A 22,441-nucleotide genomic window follows, 5' to 3' on the forward strand; every position below is an offset into this window, starting at 1 on the left:
CAGCATTTTGTGTCTGTTACTTTGGATTTCCAGCACCTGCGGAATCTCTTTTCTTTATTCTGTATAATGTTGTACATTGTTGGATTTTGTCGCCTGTCATGCCCTGACCAACACCACGCAGTGAATTCCAAATACGTGCAAACTTATCTGGTGCATAAAGTTGATCCTCGATCTTAATGTTAGCCTCTCCTATCCTTTTATAAAAGCTTCCCCTCCAAAGTATTGCTGCTATTCCCTGCACATTTTAAAGTTCCACATTTTCCCACTGCTCAGGCATAGCTGCCGAGCGCCTCTGTGCCATCCGCCACCAGCGTGACATTCTGGTGGCCAAAGATTTTAATTCTGATTCCCATTCCCACGTGTCGGTCCACGGCCTCCTCGTGCCAAGGTGAGTCCACCCTCAGGGTGGAGGAGTAACACCTTATATTGTGTCTGGGTAGCCTCCAGCGTGACAGTATGAATATCGATTTCTCCTTCTGGAAAACAAATTTCAACCCCCCCCCCCCCCCATTCTTCACTATTCCTTCCTCCATTCTTTTCTTCTCACATGCTTATTACATCCTTCTGTGTCCCCTGCTCCTTCCCTTTCTCCTGTTGTCCACTCTGCTCTCCTATCAGATTCTTTCCTCTCCTGCCCTTGACCTTTCCCACCCACCTGGCTTCACCTATCACCTCCCAGCTATCCTCCTTCTCCTCCCCTCACCTTCTTATTCAGGCATCTTCCCCTTCCTTTCCAGTCCAGATGAATGGTCTCAGCCCGAAATGTCGACTGTCTATTCCCTTCCACAGATGCTGCCTGACCTGCTGAGTTCCTCCAGCATTTTGGATTTCCAGTAACTGCAGACTTTCTTGTGTCAGAAGTTTCTCCTGCTGCTTAGAGCTGCAACAAAGGGGAAAGGAGGTGGATTCAGCAGGCAGGCAGAGGTGGAGTGAGGACTGTGGACTAGACTGCGCTCGAGAGGACTAGAACATATCACCAAGGAAGTAATGCTGAGGCTTTATAAGGCACTGGTCAGACCGCACTTGGAGCATTGTGAGCAGTTCTGGGTAGCGGGCGGAGATACGTTTCTACCAAAGGAGGTGTAAGGTGCCCCTTCCCCCCCCCCTAGCCTGCAGGTCACCCTTGGACAAGATGTAGCACCTGGTTAGCCCCCTGATCAGGGAGTAGGTGGTGGATAGTCGTATGAGCAGCCGGTGCAGATCGCAAGTCCTGGGTATGTGACCACTGACGCCAGGCAGACAATCTCTGAAGAGTATTGATAATGACTAGGTTCACCCGTCTTTTAAAGACACTGGCCCAGAAGAAGGCAATGGCAGACCACTTCTGTAGATAACTTTGCCAAGAGCAATCAATAGACAATAGACAATAGGTGCAGGAGTAGGCCATTCAGCCCTTCAAGCCAGCACCACCATTCACTGTGATCATGGCTGATCATTCACAATCAGTACCCTGTTCCTGCCTTCTCCCCATATCCCTTGACTCCCCCATGACAACTGTAGCATTACCTTTGTGACATGCCAATTTTAACTCTTGATTCAACTTGCACCCTATATCCAGGCTACTGTTTGGGGCCCTGTAGATAACTCCCATTAAGGTCTTTTTGCCCTTACAATTTCTCAGTTCTATCCATACTGACTCTACATCTCCTGATTCTGTGTCGCCCCTTGCAAGGGACTGAATTTCATTCCTCACCAACAGAGCCACCCCACCCCCTCTGCCCACCTGTCTGTTCTTTTGATAGGACGTATACCCTTGAATATTTATTTCCCAGCCCTGGTCCTTTTGCAGCTATGTCTCTGTTATTCCTACAACATCATACTTGCCAATTTCCAACTGAGCCTCAAGCTCATCCACTTTATTTCTTATACTCCGTGCATTGATATATAATACTTTTAATCCATTAGAGTACTCCCCTCACCTTTCACATCGATTCCTATTGCACTTGGCCATACTCTCCGATCCCTTCCTGAGCTTTCTGCCCTGTAATTCTGTTGTCTTTCTTAACTTTCCTTATTCTCTCTTTCTCTTTAATTCCATCCTTATATTTCCTCTCTTCCCCCCCCCCCCCCCACTATTTAGTTTAAACACACCAGTGTAGCAGTGGCAAACCTGCCTGCCAGAATGCTGGTCCCCCGCCTCTTAAGGTGCAACCCGTCCCTTTTGTACAATTCATCCTTGCCCCAAAACAGATCCCAGTGGTCTAAGAATCTAAATCCCTGCTTCCCATGGGGCCATGGCCCAATCATGGCCATGGGACCAAGATCGCCCATGTCATACAGCACGGCACATAATGATGATGTCATATGACCCAGCACATAATGATAGAAACATAGAAAAGTACAGCTCAATACAGGCCCTTTGGCTCACAGAGCTGTGCCGAACCTCGGATTACCCATAGCCCTCCATTTTTCTGAGCTCCATGTACCTATCCAGGAGTCTTTTAAAAGACCCTATCATTTCCGCCTCCACCACCGTTGCCGGCAGCCCATTCCACGCACTCACCACTCTCTGTGTAAAAAAACTTACCCCGACATCTCCTCTGTATCTACTTCCAAGCACCTTAAAACTGTGCCCTCTCGTGCTAGCCATTTCAGCCCTTTAACATCAAAAAAAGATGGGCTGGCATTGGAGAAAGTCCAGAGGAGGTTCAAAAGAATGATCCTGGGAATGAAAGGGTTAAGTTTTGAGGAGCGTTTGATGGCCCTGGGCCTGTACTTGTTGGAGTTTAGAAAAATGTGGGAGGATCACATTGAAATCTATCAAATATTGAAAGGCCTAGGCAGAGTGGATGTAGAAAGGCGGCTTCTTTCTGTACGGGAATCTAAAACCAGAGGACACAGCCTGAGAATACAAGAATGTCCCTTTCGAACAGAGACAAGGAGGGATTTCTACAGTCGGGGGTGGTGAATCTGTGGAAATAATTGCAAAATATGGCTGTGGAGGCCACGTCATTGGGTAAGTGGAGGTTGATAGGTTCTTGTTTAGTAAGGGGGGGTCAAAGGTTATGGAGAGAAGGCTGGAGAAAGAAAATATCTCAGCCGTGATGGAATTCTGGAGCAGGCTCGATGGGCTGAATGGCCTCATTTTGCTCCTGCGTTTTCTGGTCTTATGGCAAGAGATCGATTTTCAAAAGGAATAACTGACACCTCCTCTTTGCTTTCATATTAGAGCTGACGAGACACGAAACAACCAGGCTACCTGGGTGGAACAGGTGGAGAAGTACGAAGACGAAAACATGGGGAACTTCAAAAGGATCTACCCGAGCTCCACTTCAGAGAAATACGAGAAGTTCTTGGAAACAGTTGACTCCAAGGCTCGGGAAGAACATGTCAGGCAGGTTTACACTGCCCCTCCCAGTCCTGCCCCCTCCCTCCCTCCCTCTCCAGTGTCCCACAGCCACCCAGTGTCCCATCACCTGTCAAGCGGTGAAAGGCCTCGAAAGAGTGGATGTGGGAGATGCTTCCTATGGAGGGAGAGTCTTGGACCAGGGAACACAGCCTCAGAACAGAGGCGGAGGAGTGTCCTCTTAGAAAGGAGGAGAGGAGGAATTTCTTTAGCCAGAGAGTGGTGAATCCGTGGAATTTGCTCCACAGACGGCTGTGGAGGCCAAGTCATTGGGTATATTTAAAGCAGATGCTGATAGATTCTTGATTGGTCAGGGCATGAAGCGATAAGGGGAGAAGGTAGGAGATTGTGGCTGAGAGGGAAAATGGATCAGCCATGATGAAATGGCAGAGCAGACTTGATGGGCCAAATGGCCTAATTCTGATCTGCATCTTATGGTCTTAACCACATTCTCTACTACCCCTCTATAATCCCTCCCCAATCCTTTCACCCTCTTTCTAATCCCACATCACTTCCCCACCACCCACAACACAATTGCGTCGCGTTCTGGTTGCCTCATGATTGGAAAGGTGCAGAGATTTACCAGGATGCTGCCCAGATCAGAGAGCATGTCTTTATGGGAATGGGTGAACGAGTTAGGGCTTTTCTTTTTGGAGCAAAGGAGGGTGAGAGGTGGCTTGATGAAGGAGATGAAAAAGGCATAGATCAAATGGGCAGTCAGAGACTTTTTCCCAGGTTGGAGGTGGCTAATGGGGAGGGGGGGGCATCATTTTAAGGTAATTGGAGGAAAGTATAGGGGGGATGTCAGAGGTAAATTCTTTACACAGAGAGTAGTGAGTGCATGGAACACCCTGCCAGGGGTGGTGGTAGAGGCAGATACATTAGGGACATTAAAGAGACTGTTAGATAGGCACATGGATGATAGAAGAATGGAGGGCTCTGTGGAAGGGAAAGGTTAAATTGACCTTAAAGTAGGTTAAAGATTAGCACCACATCGTGGGGTGAAGGGCCTGTACTGTGCTGTCAGGTTCTAAGTTCTGTCCCTCTACAGCTATATATTCTTACCATCATTAAGGACCCCCACCATCCAGGACATGTCCTCTTCTCATTGCTACCATCAGGGAGGAGGTACAGGAGCCTGAAGACCCACAGTCAACGATTCAGGAACAGCTTCTTCCCCTGTGCCACCGGATTTCAGAATGGACGTTGAGCCCAGGAACACCACCTCACTGTTTCTTGCAGTCTTTTTGCACTACTCATTTAGTTTAATTTTTAGTATGTTTCCTATTGCAACTTACAGTGTTTTTATGTCGCAAGTTTCACAACAACTTTCCTGATATACGTCAATGATGTGAAACCTGATTCTGATCAAGCGTGGTGATTCATCACTGGTGATATGGAACAGAATCAGAACTTGGTTTCATATCACTGGGGTACGTCGTGAAACTTGTTGTTACGTGGTAGCAGTACAATGTAATACATAATAATCACAACTGTGAATGACTGTATATATATATATAATAGTTAAATTAATGAAGTAGTGCAAAAAGAGGGGGAGAAAAGTAGCAAGCTCGTGTTCATGGTTTCATTGTCCATTCAGAAACCTGATGGCTGAGGGGAAGGAGCTGTTCCTGAGTTGTTGAGTTTGTGCCTTCAGGCTCCTGTACCTTCTCCCTGACGGTTGTAGTGAGAAGAGGGCATGCCCTGGGCGATGGGGGTCCTTGATGGTGGAGGCCGTCTTTTTGAGGCATCGCTCCTTAAAGATGCCCTGGATGCTGGGGAGGTTAGTGCTCATGATGGAGCTGACTGAGTTCACAACTTTCTGTAGCTCCTTTCGGTCCTGTGCAGTGCCCACCCCCACCACCATACCAGATGGTGATGCAGCCGATTAGAATGCTCTCCATGGTACATCTGTAGAGATTTGCAAGTGTGTTTTGCAGACATACTAAATCACCTCAGCTTCCTCATGATATATAGCCGATGTTGTGCCTTCTTTGTAACTGCATCGATATCCTCAGAGATGTTGACACCCAGGAACATGAAATTGCTCCCTCTCTCCACTTCTGATCCCTCTGTGAGGACTGATGTGTGTTCCCTCATCTTACCCTTTGAGGTCTGCAATCAGTTCTTTGGTCTTACTGACGTTGAGTGCAAGGTCAGGTACACTTCCCATTCCTATGTCAAAGAGCACCCCACCCCCCTCAATGTTAGACTCGCCGGTGATTCTTGCCCCCGGTACTGCTCCCTCTGGAACAGCCGAGCGTGCTGGCCCTACTGGGCATGAGGTTGGAACATTGAAGGGGTGGGAGAGGGCATTGTTAATATTGGTGCAATGGCTTGGTATTGAAAATCTCGCTATCTCTCCAGGCAGATGCACGGGGAAATTCAGCAGAGTCAGGAGCAGAAGGAAATGCTCCTCAAAGAACGGGCGTTCCCTGAAGAGAACCTGCAAGAAGAGTCCCAGTTGCAGGAGAATCCGACCCTGTTGATCTTGGTGAAGCCAAAGTCACCAGAAGGACTGCAGACGTCATCATCCTCCACTCCTGTAAGAGTTTCTCTTGGTTGACGTGCTAAGTCACCTTAGGTGGGACGAATGATTTAATCTACGAGATGTAGATGATTTCAGCTGAGCTGACATCTTGTAGATGATTTACAGCTCAGCTCAAAGCGACATCTCAGCTAAGTCAAGATTGGGAATTAAATATCCAAGGATATCAGGTTATACGGTATGATAGGCAGGAAGGTAAGGGAGGTGGGGTAGCGCTCTAAGGATGAGATTAGGGCGACAGTGAGAGACGATATAAGATCTAAGGAGCAGAATGTTGAGTCCATCTAGGTAGAGATTAGGAACAGTAAGGGAAAAAAAATCACTGGTGGGAGTTGTCGATCGGCCACCAAATAATAACATTACAGTGGCACAGGCAGTAAACAGAAATATCTCAGGCACGTGAGAATGGAACGGCAGTTATCATGGAGACTAACTTGCACATAGATTGGGTGAATCAAGTTGGTCAAGACAGTCTTGTGGAGGACTTCATAGAACGCGTAATGATGGCTTTCTTGAACAGCGTGTTACTTAACCTACAAGAGAATCTGTTATCTTAGATCTGGTCCTGTGCAATGAGAAAGGTAAAATTAGTGATCTTGTAGTTAGGGATCCTCTCGGAAAGAGTGATCACAGTATGACTCGGTTTCCCATACAAATGGAGGGTGCAAAAGTAGTCTGGGAATACAGGCTATATGGTGGAGCAGTGGAAGACTTTCAAAGAGATTTTTCACGGTGCTCAACAAAAGTATATTCTAGTTAAAAGCAAGGACAATAGGGGTGGGGAGAACCAGTCTTGGATAACTAAGGAAATTAAAGAAGGTGTCAAACTAAAAGCGTGTGAATAGAAAGCCTCCAAGAGTAGTGGGAAACTGGAAGACTGGGAAAATTTCAAAAAACAACAAAGACCCATCAAGCAATTAATAAAGAAAGGGAATAAGGAAAGAAAATAAACTAAAATTCTCTGGACTGTGGGCAGGTTCTGGTGGATTAGAAGACGGCAAATGTCACGCCACTGTTCGAAAAATGATGTAGGCAAAAGCAGGTAACTACAGGTCAGTTAGTTTAACATCTGTAGTTGGGAAAATGCTTGAAGCTATCATTAAAGAAGAAATAGCGAGGCATCTGGCAAGAAATGGATCCATCAGGCAGATGCAGCATGGATTCAGCAAGGGCAGATCCTGTTTGACAAAGTTACTGGAGTTCTTTGAGGATATAACAAGTGCAGTGGATAGAGGGGAACAGATGGACGTTATTTACTTGGATTTCTGGATGTGTTTGATAAGGTGCTGCATAAAAGACTTATCCATAAGATAAGGATGCAAAGAGTTGGAGTGATGTATTAGCATGGATACAGGATTGGTCAACTGAAAGAAAGCAGAGTTGGGATACATGGGTGTTACTCTGGTTGGCAATCAGTAGTGAGCGGTGGTGCCATACGGGTCGGTGCTGGGCCTGCAACTGTTCACGATATATATTAACCATCTCGAAGAGGGAACCGGGTGTAGTGTATCGCTTAAGTTTGCTGATGATACCAAATTGAGTGGAAAAGTAAATTGTGCAGAAGATACAGAGAGATACGTATAGATAGGTTAAGTGAGTGGGCAAGGCTCTGGCAGATGGAGTACAATGTTGGTAAATGCGATGTCATCCACTTTGGAAGGAAAAATGGAAGAGCAGATTATTATTTAAACAGTAAAAATTTCCAGCATACTGCTGTGCTGAGGGACTTGGGAGTACTTGTGCATGAATCACAAAAGGTTGGTTTGCAGGTGCAGCAGGCTATCACGAATGCAAATGGAATACAGTATTGGCCTTCATTACCAGAGGGACTGAGTTGAAGAGCAGCAAGGTTATGCTGCAACTGTACAGGGTACTGGTGAGGCTGCACCTGGAGTACTACATGCAGTTCTGGTCTCCATACTTGAGGAAGGATATACTGGCTTTGGAGGCAGTTTGATGGTCAGGTTGGGATTGGTGCGGGGAGAGTAGAGGGCAGTGCATTCAGTGGAGGAGTGAAGGAGTGATGAAGTCGATGTCCTGTCGGCAACTCGAGATGAGAAGATCCAGAGCAGGCAGAGAACCAGAGCGGGAGTCCAAGGAGAGGAGGAGGTGAGTGAGGGTAATTTCAGAGATGTGAGAGCGGATCTTTTACACAGAGAGTGGTGGGTGCCTGCGGTGGTGGCTGAGATAGATACATTAGAGATTTTTAAGAGACGTTTAGATAGGCACATGAATGTGAGGAAGATGGGAGGATATGGACATTGTGTAGGCAGGAGAGATGAGCTTAGTTAGCTATTTGATTACTAATTTAATTGGTCTGGCACAACATTGAGGGCCGAAGGGCCTGTTCCTGTACTATACTGTTGTATGTTCTATTAAAGGACTCCTGTCCTCAGCTGCAGGGATATCTTTGAAGGAACGTTTGAGGGTCACGCCAACGGGTCTTTTCACTGCTTTAGCCTTCAGCCCAAGCGGGGCCTTGGTTTGGAGGTTGGGAACGTGAGCTGGCTTTCAAGTTAGCAACCAAACCTGTTGGCAGATGTTTGCCCTGGCCAGACAGCTTGGTGTCAGCGTGAGCGAGAGAGAGAGGATTCCAGTCTTTCTGCATGTAAGGATGTAATGCTGAGGCTTTATAAGGCAGCAGTGAGGCCTCACCTGGAGTCTTGTGTGCATTTTTGGGCCCCTTATCTCAGAAAGGATGGACTGATATTGGATGTTTGAATAGGCAGCTCAGGCAACACATCACCAAATGATTAGATAAGGCGTCAGAGGGTAAAGGGAAAATGGGTTTGAGAGGGAAATAGATCAGCCATGATGAAACAGCGGAGCAGACTCGATAGGCTGAAAGGCCTAACTCTACTCCAATGTCTTCAGTTCTTCCGGTCTTTCACATGGAGACTGTCCTCCAGTCCGCTGAAGGAGTCTGTTAATGAGCTAGACCTGGAGGTTCTGCATTGGTCAGAATGGACCATGGATGTTGTGTCCTAGCTGTCTACATGATGTGCAAGCCAGGGAAGTACAACACGGAGAGCAAGTTGTTGCCCACACAGCAGGCTAGCTCTCTCCATGCAGCTGATGAATGCAAAGGAATGGCAGAGATCGACAGTTTGGCATCAGCCCAAAGCGACTGGTTTTAAGGCATCAGTAACCCACCTAGGTGCCTTCTCCTGTCAGTAGAAACGGTTCCAGCAGTCTTAGTAGCTCAGCCAGACGTGAAGGCCAGGAGCTGGACTTGGTTGTCAGAAGCCTGCCCTGCCGTGCGATGTAATCATGTCTGCTCTATGCTGACTACAATTCTTTTTTTCCTGTATTGGTTTACATTTTAATAAACAGCCAGTAGGTGGAGATTGTGTCTCCCTCAGCCTTTGGCAGTCCATCAGGGTCAGGCATATTTTGCTTCCAACCCACAACACACACACACCAAGTGCTGGAGGAACTCAGCAGGTCAGGCAGCAACTCTGGTGAGGAATAAAGAGTCGATGTTTGAAACTGAGACCCCCTCATCAGGACTGGAAAGGAACTGGGAAGAAGCCAGAATAAGACTGGGAAGTGGTGGGAGCGTGGAGGGAAGGAGTAGAAGCTGGCAGGTGATAGGTGAGACCAGGTAAGGGGGAAGATGGATAAAGTTAGAAGCTGGAAGGGTTTAGGTCAGGGGTTCCCAATATCATAAAACCACAAGATATGGGAGCAGAATTAGGCCATTAGTCCGCTCTGCATTTCATCATGGCTGATTCATTTTCCCTCTCAGCCCCAATCTCCTGCCTTCTCCCTTTATCCCCTCATGCCCTGACTGACCTCTGCCTTAAATATACAAAAATACTCGGCCTTCACAGCTGACTGTGGCAATAAATGCCACAGATTCACCACTCTCTGGCTAAAGAACTTTCTTCTCATCTTCCTAGCCTACTGTCTCCCCTGTACCACTGGGACCTTTCTTACCTGTCTGCTGTAGTAGTGAAATCTGCCCCAAAACCTTGCTTTTCATTGATGGCATGAACTTCTATTTTTCCAACTACCAGTAATTTTTTCCCTCCTGCTTCCAATTCCCCATTCTGGCCTCTTTTCCACATCTCCCTATCACCTCCCCTGGTACTTCTCCTTCTTCCCTTTCTCCTGTGGTCCACTGTCCTCTCGTATCAGATTCCTTCTTCTCCAGCCCTTTTACCTTTTACATCTATCACCTTCCAGCTTCTTACTTCATCCTGCTCCCCCACCCACCTAGCTCCACACATAATCTTCCAGCATGTCCTCCTTCCCTTCTCCCCACCTTTTTTATTCTGGCTTCTTCCCCCTTCCCTTTCCAGTCCTGATGTAGGGTCTTGGCCCGGAAACGTCAACTGTTTATTCATTTCCATAGATGCTGACTGACTTGCTGAGTTCCTCCAGTATTTTGTGTGTTGAATTCCATTTGCCTTTGCCATTATCTACATTACTCACAGCTAACTTTCTGTGGACCCTGCCCCCCCCCCTCCCCAGCTCTCCCGGTACAGTAACATTCTGTGATGTTGCTCTCTCTCTCTCTCTCTCTCTCTCTCTCTCTCTCTCTCTCTCTCTATCTCTATCTCTATCTCTATCTCTATCTCTCTCTCTCTCTCTCTCTCTCTCTCTCTCTCTATCTCTCTCTATCTCTCTCTATCTCTCTCTCTCTCTCTCTCTCTCTATCTCTCTCTCTCTCTATCTCTCTCTATCTCTCTCTCTCTCTATCTCTATCTCTCTATCTCTATCTCTCTCTCTCTCTCTCTCTCTCTCTCTCTCTCTCTATCTCTATCTCTCTGTTTAAAGGATATTTTACTTTCTTACTCCTTTCACCATCATCATTATGTGTCATGCCGTATGATGTGGGCAATCATGGTCTTTGGCACTGTGGGAAATGGCAAACCTCTTCTGGGCCAGTGTCTTTACAAGACGGGTGACCCTAGCCATTATCAATACTGTTCAGAGACTGTCTGCCTGGCATCAGTGGTCGTATAACCAGGACTTGTGATATGCACTGGCTGTTTGTACAACCAACCACCACCTGCTTCCGTGGTTTCATGTGACGCTGATCGGGAGGGCTAAGCAGGTGCTATTCCTTGCCCAAGGGTGACCTGCAGACTAGTGGAAGGAAGGATCACCTTACATCTCCTTTGGTAGAGATGTATCTCCACCCCACCACCCAGCTACACCTTTAACCACACATTATAGTCCAGCTCCCCTGTGGCGTTTACCCTTCAGGGAAATATCTAAAATAACGCACACAAAATGCTGGAGGAACTCAGTAGGCCAGGCTACAGTGAATTCTAAATCACAACTGTCTATGTTAAAAAGAAATTACTTCATTGCCCCTCTGACCCAGGCCTAGGCTGATTCCAGACTGAACAAGAGGCCTGAGCGGAAATCGAGGAACTGGAATCTCAGTAGCCAAAGTGAAGAGATTTATGGCAGCTTAAGAATTATCTTCAATCTCTTTCCTCCAGTTATTGACCCTCCTGCGGCTGAAAGCAGTTTCTCTTGACCCACCCTCCAGTATTTGATTGCCTCTAATAAATCTGCCTTCATCACCTGTCTGAAAGGGCAGTAGCACTGGGGCTTCTCACATCTCACCACATTAAATGGTCCCCTCTCCCTGGGCCAGCTGCTCACTGACCTGTTCCGGTATCAGGAATGGCATTATTAGTGTCATGTTATTCTATAATATCATGGAAATAAATCTTTGAATACATCGTGTTCTTGTCACTGGTGTCATTGTCAAGGATCCTCCTGCACGCCTCTCTGAGTCTTTGAGGCGAAACTGAATGGTATTCTGAGCGTCACAAGTTCAGGAAGTTCATCTGACACTGACTGCCAAGATTGTTTTTTACTGAGTGTTTTAAAATGCCAGCTGTTTTCAAAGTTTTTTTTCTTCTGTATCCTTCAGACCAGCCAAGTGCTAGGAATTGTCTCCAGCCCAAGCCAGCGAGCAGGCGGCTGGGAGGAGAAGAATGTGGGCCACAGCTGTGAGTTGTCTCCAGGAAGAGCAGATGTTGAGCCAGAGCTGGTTTCTGAACAGGAGGCCGATGGCACAGAACACTGCTCGCTGCTCCAGAACCAATCCCAAGCAGAGCAGAAAGAACCAGGCCAGAAGCAGCAGCAGACAGAGGTTCCATCAGAGATCCCTGCTGAAGCACAAGAGCAAGAGGGAAATGCTGTGAGTGAGGCAGTGAACCAACCGGAGGCCAATGTGCAAAAGTTACAACAGCAGGCCCAAGTCCTGGATAAACAAGAGGCCGAAGACGGGGATCAGCAGCAGGTACAAGATCTGGTCCCACTGGAGCCCCAAGCTGTGAAAGAGGCCAAAGACCTGGCGCAGCAGGAGGCGGGAGATGAAAATGGGCAGGAGTCACAATCTCCACCTCTACTGGTAATGTTGCAGCTCTAACAAAACCCTAGTTAGACTACGCTTGGGAGTATTGTGTTCAGTTCTAGTCACCTCATTACAGGAAGGATGTGGAAGCTTTAGGTAAGGTGCAGAGGAGATTTACCAGGATGCTGCCTGAACTGGAGGGCATGTCTCGTGAAGATAGGTTTAGCCAGCTGAGGCTTTTCTCTTTGGAGCAAAGAAGGATGAGGGGTGACTTGATGGAAGTGTATAAGACAGATTAATTGGACAGCCAGAGTTTTCTTCCCAGGCAGAAATGGCAAATGCCAGGAAACATAATTTCGAGGCGATGGGAGGGAAATATAGAGGGGATGATAGAGGCAGAGAGCAGTGGGTGCATGGACACCCTGTCATGGGTGGTGCTAAAGGCAGATACATTAGGGGCGTTCAGGAAATGCTTAGATGGGCACATGATGATGGAAAAATAGAGGGTTAAGTAGGAGAGAAAGGTTAGATTGATCTTAAAGTAGGTTAAAAGTTGGTACAACATGGTGGGTGAAAAGGAATGCACTGTGCTGTGGTGTTCGATGATCTATGTTCTAAATCACACATAGGCAAGTTGAGAATTTGAATTGACCAAGGCCTGTGTCAACAGGAAGCCCAAGTCATAGTCACAGAGCTATCGGTCCCTTTGCCCTAATGCCAACCACGATTACAGGGACTTGAGGACCTGAGTTATAGGAAAAGGCTGAATTGTTTGGGACTTCATTCCCCGGGGCGTAGGAGGTGGAGGGGAGACTTGATTGAGGTATACAAAATGATGAGAAGTATCCATAGTGTAAAGGCAGGCAGGCTTTTCCCACTGAGGTTGGGTGGCACTGAACTGGAGGTCATAGGTTAAGGGTGAAAGGTGAGTGTTCAAGGGGAACCTGAGGGGAATCTTCTTCACTCCTAGAGTGGTACGAGTGTGGAATGAGCTGCCAGCGGAAGTGGTACATTGTAGTTAGATTGCAATATTGAAGAGAAGTTTGGATGGGTCCATAGATGGGAGGGTAGGAATGGCTACAGTCCAGGTGCTGGATGACAGCACTCGGCAGATTAATAAATTGGCACGGCCTGGATGTGCTGAAAGGCCTATTTATGAACTAAATGACTCTTTGGCTGCTAATCTGCAGTCAAATACTCTACCATTGAGCTTATAAAATTCATTTTAAAATGACAAAATTTTAGAAAATACTAGAAACTGGAGCAGACTTCATGAATTTTTTGGCCTCTGTAAGACCATAAGACATAGGAGCAAAATTAGGCCATTTGGCCCATTGAGTCTGCTCTGCCATTCCATCGTGGCTGATTTACTATCTCTCTCAACCCTGTTCTCCTGCCTTCTCCCCATATCATTTGACGCCCTGACTAATCAAGAACCTGCCAACCTTCGGTTTAAATATACCCAATGACCTGGCCTCCGCAGCCGTCTTGTGGTAACAAATTTCACAGATTCACCCCCCAATGACTGGATGCATTCTATGACCCTTATAGGATTCCATGCATTTACAGGCTCTCTCAGGGTTAAGACAGGGTTCAGTTCCTGAGAACGGTCTGTAAGATGGAAATGAACAGAAATAGTGCACGGGACAGGGTCACGGGAAAAACTACGACAGGGGAGCGAACAGGTGTGGCAGGAGCAGCTGCCAGCCCGTCTCACTGACCCAGTGAGAGGCCGAATTGAATTTGATTGAATTGAATATTATTTCTTACATCCTTCACATACACGAGGAGTAAAAATCTTTATGTTACATCTCCGTCTGAATGTGCAATGTGTAAATTGTAGTAATTTGTAATAAATAGTATGTCCAGTAAGTTATACAACAGTACAGTCAATATAGCTCAGAAATACAGTTGTGTCAGCGTGAATTAATCAGTCTGATGGCCTGCTGGAAGAAGCTGTCCTGGAGCCTGTTGGTCCTGGCTTTAATGCTGCGGTACCATTTCCCGGATGGTAGCAACTGGAACAGTTTGTGGTTGGGGTGACTTGGGTCCCCAATGATCCTGCAGCCCCTTTGTACACACCTGTCCTTGTAAATGTCCTGAATCATGGGAAGTTCACAACTACAGATGTGCTGGGCTGTCCACACCACTCTCCGCAGGGTCTTGCGATTGAGGGAGGTACAGTTCCCATACCAGGCAGTGATGCAGCCAGTCAGGATGCTCTCAGTTGTGCCCCTGTAGAAAGTTCTTAGGATCTGGGGACTCATGCCGAATTTCTTCAACCGTCTGAGGTGAAAGAGGCGCTGCTGTGCTTTTTTCACCACACAGCTGATATGTACAGACCACGTGAGATCCTCGGTGACGTGTATACCGAGGAACTTGAGCTGTTCACCCTCTCACCCCCAGATCCATTGATGTCTCCATTCCTCCTGTAGTCCACAACCAGCTCCTTTGTTTTTGCGACATTGAGGGAGAGGTTGTTTTCTTGACACCACTGTGTCGGGGTGATGACCACTTCTCTGTGGGCTGCCTTGTTATTATTTGAGATCAGGCCAGTCAGCGTATAGAGAGTCTGTTCAGTGGTCCCATCACTCCTCGGCCTGAACTGGCCCCCTGATTGTAGTGGCTTGGCTGGATCGAGAATGCAGTGTGGGGAGCAAACACCAACTTACAGAATCACCAACGCCATCTGGGGCACAGGCCTTTAACAGCAGCTAGCCAGAGTCCTCCATCCTGGGAGTCTTTCAACCTGTTCCCAGGTGTGGCCCATCTTCTTGGCATATCCTTCCTCTGCCAGGGATGGAGCTTCTGTTGGGGTTTCTGCAGCTCTGGGTTTTTAACCCCATGCTCAGGTGGGGGGGTGGTGGGAGTGAAAGCAGTTGGGAAAACTCCATTCCCACAAGGTAGAAGATTCCTGCGGCGTCGGAGAGTCGTAGAAAAATACAGCAGAGAAGCAGGCCCTTCAGCCCATCTAGTCCATGCCGAGCCATTTTAAACCATCTATTCCCATCAACCTGCACCGGGACCATTGCCATCCATATCCCCTACCATCCGTGTACCTATCCAAACTTCTCTTAAACGTGGAAACCGAGCTCGCACGCACCACTTATGCTGGCAGCTTGTTCCAAGCTGTCCCCACCCTCTGAGTGAAAATGTTTCCCCTCATGTTTCCAGGTGGCAAATGCAGTTACTGCTTTGCCCATCCTGAAAGAAACTGTCCGAGTTTTGAACAGATACTAATGGGTCCCTTGCAATTATTTTCTGAGAACATTAAACTGATCCAACACCGTGCCTTTTCTTTAAAATATCTCAGTCAGGTTAGACTGAAATGTCTAGACAGAGCGGACGTGGAGAGGATGTTTCTGAAAGTGGGAGAGTGGAGTACCAGACAGTGCAGCCTCAGAAATGAGGTTTGTCACTTTAGAATAGAGATGGGGAAGAATTTCTTCAGCCAGAGGGTGGTGAATCTGGAATTCATCGCCACAGGCGGCTGTGGAGGCCAAGTCATTGGGGATATTTAAAACCAGAGTTTGATAGGCTCTTGATTAGTCAGGGCATCAAAGGTTATGGCAAGAAGGCAGGAGAATGTGGTTGAGGTTATAAATCAGCCATGATGGAATAGAAGGACGTCCCTTTAGAACGGAGATGAGGAGGAATTTCTTTAGCCAGAGGGTGGTGAATCTGTGGAATTCATCGCCACAGACGGCTGTGGAGGTGTACTTAAAATGAAGGTTAAGAGGCTCTTGATTAGTAAGGGTGTCAGAGGTTACAGGGAGAAGGCAGAAGGCTGGGGTTGAGATGGACAATAAATCAGCCATGAAGGAATGGTGGAGCAGACTCGGAGGGCCAAGTGGCCTAATTCTGTTGCTAAGATTTATGGTCTATCTACGAATAGGTTATGAGGTCAGCACAACATCGTGGGCTGAATGGCCTGCAACATTCTGTGTTCCAAACCTTTCATCTATATTTCTGTTTTCTTCAGAATACCCAGTCGGAGATCTTCGAGGAGCTTGACCAGAAGAGCACAGTTGTTGGGGAGGAAACCGAACCAGCGGACGCATGCAGCACGCTGCCAGCCGAAAGCACAGAGCAGAATGGGAGCTCGAGGCAATTCCTTCCTGAGGTCCAGAGTCAGCCCAGGAGCCAAGGTGGCCTCGAGGCCCAGGCATTCCCCCAAGAGGGGCAAAAGGCCGCAAGAGAGACGCTGAGCGCAACGGGCAACCCGCATGCCACCTCGAAGGCCATCAAGAAGTTGTCTCAGGTCCTGAAACGCAACCGCAGCCAAGTGGGCCTGGCAAGCAATGTGAATTGTTCCGGACAGACTGATGCTGCAGGGCACGCTAATGTCACTGAGGAGATTTCAAATGCACCTCGGGATCAGCGTAATTCCTGTTGCAACTGCTGGGGTTACAGTAAGTGAAATACAATCTTTTAGCCTTCTAAACTCGAAATCTGGGTTTCCTCACTTGCAGGGACTCCACAGTTTGTGTTCTCAGTATTACTTGTTTAGTCTTTGTATTTTCACAGTTTGTCTTCTGTTGCACATTGGTTGCTTGTCAGCGATTGTGTGTACAGTGCCTCTAAAAAAGCATTCGTCCTCCTTGGAGGTTTTCATGTTTTGTTGTTTTACAACACTGAATCATAGTGGATTTAATTTGGCTGTTTTGACACTGATCAACAGAGAAAACCTCTTTTGTGACCAAGTGAAAACAGATCTCTACAAAGTGCTCTAAATTAATCACAATTATTAAACACAAAACAATTGACTACATAAGTATTTTTCCCCTTCAAGTCACTAGTTAATAGATGCACCTTTGGCAGCAATTGTAGCCTTGAGTCTGTGTGGACAGGTCTCCATCAGCTTTCCACATCTGGACACTGCAATTTTTCCCCTTTCCCTTCCTTCTTTACAAAACTGCTCAAACTCTGCTAGATTTGCATGAGGATTCCGTGGGGCAACACCGTAGCGTAGTGGTTAGCGCAATACTTTACAGTACCGGCGACCCCAGTTCAATTTCAGCCGTTGCCCGTAAAGAATTTGTATGTTCTCCCCATGACCGCGAGGGTTTCCTCCAGGTGCTCTGGTTTCCTCCCACAGCCCAAAGACCTACGGCTTGGTAGGTTGATTGGTGGTTGTAAAACTGTCCTGTGATTGGGCTGGGATTAAATCGGGGGATTGCTGAATGTGTGCTAGATTTTATTACAGCCTTGTGGGCTGAGCAAAACTGAATTATTAGTTGTTGAATTAAGTGTTTCAGGAAACAATTAAGTGCCCAACGCGTCACCAGCACCAGACTACCAGCCATCAAGGATGTATTCCAAGTTCAAAGTAAAAGTACAGTAATTATCAAAGTATGCTTACGGTGCACAGCCTCGAGGCTCATCTTCTTGCAGGCAGCCACAAAACAAAGAAATGTCAGAGAACCCACTTAAAGAAAACAACCCACGAAACAAGACCATCAGACGTGCAAAGTCACGCAAACAACAGAAACAACAAACGAGTAACGCTCAGAACATCAAACATCAGAACGCAGGATCCCCAGAAGTGGGTCCACACCCACGAGCCACCGGGGGGTGAGTGAAGCCAATCCAGGAGCTTACCCACCATCAAGGGCCGGGAAAGGGCCAGTAACGTCAGGGAGGATCCCACCCACCCTGCTCACGGACTGTTTGTCCCTCTCCCATCGGGGAGGAGGCTGCATAGCATCCACGCCTGGACCACCAGACTCAGAAACAGTGACTTTGCCCAACACTAACCCACACCCCAACCACCACCACCTGATCATTTCCTGTCAGAGTCACCTTCTGTACAGACACTGAGTGATTCAGGAACAGCCTCTCCCCCATCATCAGATTTCTGAATGGACATCGAACCTGTGAACACTAACTCACTATTTTCTTTTTGTCTTTTTGCACGACTTGTTTAATTGTTTAATTTTTTATATATTTACTGTAATTTACAGCTTTTATTTTCTATTGCAAGGTACTGCTGCCGCACAACGACATATTTCATGGGGTATACTGATGGTATTAAAGCTGATCGTGATTTTGAGACACTCCTGTGCCTAGAGTCACTTTATGCACGTACAGTCAATCCATGTATATAAGCTATCTTATGTATTTATATTTATTGTGTTTTTATTATTATTATTATTGTGTTCTTTATCTTATGGAGTTTATCTTAGTAGTGAGTTAAGCATCGATTTGTCGAACTTCTAGTTTTCTTCTTCACCATTCCCCATTCTCATTTCTCTCTCTCACCTTATCTCCTTACCTGTCCATCACCTCCCTCTGGTGCTCCACCATCGTCCCCTTCTTCCATGGCCTTCTGTTCTCTCCTATCAGATTCCCCCTTCCCCAGCCCTTCATCACCTCCACCAATCGACTTCCCAGCTCTTTACTTCACCCCACCCCCTCTTCCGGTCTCACCTATCACCTACCACCTCGTACTTCTTCCTCTCCTCCCCCACCCTCAACGTCTCCTCCCTTCCTTTCCAGTCCTGATGAAGGGCCTCAGCCTAAAGCCTCGACTGTTTACACGTTTCCGTAAATGCTGCCTGACCTACTGGGTTTTTCTGGCACTTTGTGTGTGTTGCCTTGGATTTCCAGCATCTGCAGATCTTCTTGTGTTTGGCTTGGTGTGCTTTATTTATCTCCTGCATCCCATCCAGAGTTACGATTATTTCGTTCTCCTTGACACTTGTGTACTGAAAATGACACTAAACAATCTTGAATGTTTTTCGTTAGCTAAAGTATTCAGTTCATACCCCAGACAGGATCTGCTGCAGGAGCTGGTTACGGGACAGTGCCGTGGAACGCGACTGCAGGAACCCGCCCGAGCACCAGCAGAATCAAGTTGCCGAGAGGTTTCCCAACACGTCTGCCTATCCCGAGAGGGTGACCGAGGACAGGAGCAGAGGGAAGCTGTGCGTGTCCTCCGAGCCCCCAGCTTTGCACATCCGTGGCTCTACCTGTTCCACAAAACCCAGGATTAGACAAAGGGACCTCAACAGTCATGGCAGGTAAAAAAAAAAAGGTGAACGCCAGAAGTTTTTTCTGGGGTTTCCTCTGGGTGCTCCGGTTTCCTCCCACTGTCCAAAGACGTACCGGTCAGTAGTTTAATTGGTCATTGTAAATTGCCCTGTGATTAGGCTGGTGTTAAATCGGGAGATTGCTGGGCGGTGAGGCTCGAAGGGCCGGAAGGGTCAATTCTGTGCCATCTCTCAATCAATGAATCAATCAACCTAATCCTCCCCTCCCGCACAGCCTGCCATTTTCCATCATCCGTCAGCCTATCTAAGTGTCTGTAAAGCACCACAGTCAGCGTAATGCCTTCAGTGCCACCAGGTTCAGGAACAGTTATTACCACTGAACCATCAGGGTGAAGGTTCAGGAGCCTCAGGTCCCACACCACCAGGTTCAGGAACAGTTAGTACCCCACAACCATCAGGGTGAAGGTTCAGGAGCCTCTGGTCCCACACCACCAGGTTCAGGAACAGTTATTACCACTCAACCATCAAGGTGAAGGTTCAGGAGCCTCAGGACTCACACCACCAGGTTCAGATCATTTATTACCCCACAACCGTCAGGAAGGACGTACAGGAGCCTCAGGACCCACACCACCAGGTTCAGGAACAGTTATTAACCCTCAGCCATCAGGAAGGACGTACAGGCGCCTCAGGACCCACACCACCAGGTTCAGGAACAGTTATTAACCCTCAGCCATCAGGAAGGACGTACAGGAGCCTCAGGACCCACACCACCAGGGTCAGGAACAGTTATTACCCCTCAGCCAGGGGTGCAGTGCTGCCGGATCTAACCAGAGTGCCACTCCGGCACCTCTGTAAAACATGTCAAAATATACAAGCGGGGAATTTAACAGCGGCTGCTATAGTTGATTGGAAAGAGGCTCTTTTTCTCTTTGTGTTGATAGGAAAAAGACTAGTGAGCAATGAACGAGAGGAAATACATTTCCAAATCTCCCAAATGGCTGCTCTCCTCCCCTGTTAACATTTCTCACTTACAAAATACGGTATTTTCTATTTGTACAGATACAATTATAATTTCTGTAAAGATTCAAGCTTCTTTCACTTTTTACATACTTAAAGACTAAACAGGATCTGTATTGGTCTAAACATGTAATACCCGATGTGTGAGGATATTGTGAATATCCACACACACAGGTACACTTCCTGTCCAATCATTTCTGCGAGAGAAACGGTACGAGGCAGAGTTGCCAACCTACCGCTTTTAATACTAATATTCACCGATATTTGTGGCTTTACCAATCGTTCTTCAGGCGTTCTTGTTTCATACTTGATTACTTGGTTCCAGTTTAGGTGGCTGAAAGTATAAAAAACTTATTTGCTTTATTTCTGTTATTTTTATACCTGCTTAGGAACACTGCTCAGCACTGCGGGCCCTGCTGTCTGCTCTGAATCAGCCGCAGAAGTAAGCCTACATCTGTGGTGGTCGCCAATACAAAAGTAAATTTTTCTCACTAACAACCCTATGGCTTATAAGCAAACAACGTTACTTTACTTGCTTGATAATTATATTTTATGATAATTAGTAATACTTTGTCATATTATTAAATTAAGTATTATATGTTTTATTGTACCAGTTATACACTGAAGTGTAGTGATAGGCTATAATCTTGTTCATGTCGTAACTATCACTATATTTCTGTGGAGCTTGGGAATTCATTATTTCTTTCATCTTGGTTCAGTGCCTGACATTATGAGAAGCCCTATTCACATATATATGTCACACCCAATTTGTGTACCTGCTCAAGGCGAGTGAAGAGGACGGACGAGTGCGGGAGCGGTCGGCGGTTCCGGGATGGCGGATACCGGAATTCGACGGTTCGGAGGTCGTTTGTGGACGGATCGGGGACGTGTGAGCTCCAACGACTTAATTTGGTGCACAAAACTGACAAATTTACTGAGTGGCACCTTTGTTTTTTTTTTTTGTGTCCACTAACCACACCACCAAAAAGAGTTATAAAGTGTAACTTAACTGTACATTGTGTATTGTCTGATATTTTACAGTGTGGGCTTGTATCGGGGTGCATTACGTAGCGTCTACGCAAACGTGAGTACACAGTTTGGTAGGGCCTACGGCAGTTCCCCTAGACGGACGTGAGTTGATCGAGCCGAGCGTTACATATCTATCTAGCTGGGGTGCCTGAGACTTTTGCACACAGCGCTGTATTTGTCAACATGGAGCGGAGAGCGAGCTTGTAAATCTGGCAGGAGCAAAGAATGTTGGGAATGGCGAAGGTGGAACATCGCGGGAGCGGTGTGGGACAGGTGGCAGAGGAGGAGTGCCAGTGCACTTGGATGGCATGGTTGCAGACACACCCAGCCCTGAGACACCAGGCAAGGCCATTTGATTCCAAACAATTGGTTTATTGGTCATTACAGATGTGTCTCTCTGGTGCTTCCCACTCACTGCCTCTCCCTTCCCCTATTCCCAACCATGATCCCCCCTCTCCCAGTCCACAATAGAGACCCACATCAGAATCAGGTTGATCATCACTCACATACGTAATGAAATTTGTATTTTTTTTTTTTGCAGCAGTACAGTGTAATCCATAAAATCACTACAGCACTGTGCAAAAGTCTTTGGCACGCTATTTATATATATGTTTGTGTGTGTGTGTGTCTGTTCCTAAGAATTTGGCACAGTACTGTACATACTTTGATAGAAAATTTTTCAAAGTTCCAAGTTCAAAGTAAACTTTCACTTTTCATCTTGCAGGCGGTAACAGTCCACGTTGGCAATGATCTGCAGAAAAACCGCTTCAGCCGTTTCTAGGAGATTCAACGCCTCTACAGTGCACTGATGCCCCTGTCCACTTACGCTCCAGCCTCTTCCGTCTTGGACGTGATACGACGCCGCTTAAATTTGAGAAGAAATCATTTTATAACTTACTAATCTACTGTGTGGAAATTTTAGTCCTTAACTTCCTACTTTTTGTAAATGTATCTCTTTCCAAAACGTATTAAATATATTTAAAGCTTGCAAACCACTGTAATGTTGCATCAGTTCTTTTGCCTCCCCAGTAGATAACGTGTTGATGATATTTTACCTGTATGGTTGAGGGAGGGAGAGATAGCGGTGGGAACATTGACACATAGAAACAAAGAAAATCTACAGCACAATACAGGCCCTTTGGCCCACAAAGCTGTGCTGAACATGTCCCTACCTTAGAAATTACCTA

General features: G+C 46.9%; 1 protein-coding gene across 4 annotated transcripts in view; it reads left to right on the forward strand.

The window, feature by feature from the left end:
* The window catches only part of LOC140203988 (tubulin polyglutamylase TTLL6-like), a 69,846-nt gene extending 47,609 nt beyond the window's left edge, over positions 1-22,237 (forward strand). For 2 of the 4 annotated variants that reach the window (XM_072270203.1, XM_072270205.1), the window contains exons 10-15: positions 3,170-3,338; positions 5,718-5,891; positions 11,791-12,273; positions 16,199-16,628; positions 18,989-19,238; positions 20,615-22,237. In XM_072270203.1, coding sequence (XP_072126304.1) covers positions 3,170-3,338; positions 5,718-5,891; positions 11,791-12,273; positions 16,199-16,628; positions 18,989-19,238; positions 20,615-20,654 — 1,546 coding nt within the window. In that variant the 3' untranslated portion in view covers positions 20,655-22,237. The remainder of the gene's footprint in view (positions 1-3,169; positions 3,339-5,717; positions 5,892-11,790; positions 12,274-16,198; positions 16,629-18,988; positions 19,239-20,614) is intronic. The other 2 variants (XM_072270204.1, XM_072270206.1) reach the window with 2 other exon arrangements.
* Positions 22,238-22,441: the final 204 nt, after the last annotated feature.

Source organism: Mobula birostris, chromosome 10, assembly GCF_030028105.1.
Source record: "Mobula birostris isolate sMobBir1 chromosome 10, sMobBir1.hap1, whole genome shotgun sequence".
Lineage (NCBI taxonomy): Eukaryota > Metazoa > Chordata > Chondrichthyes > Myliobatiformes > Myliobatidae > Mobula > Mobula birostris.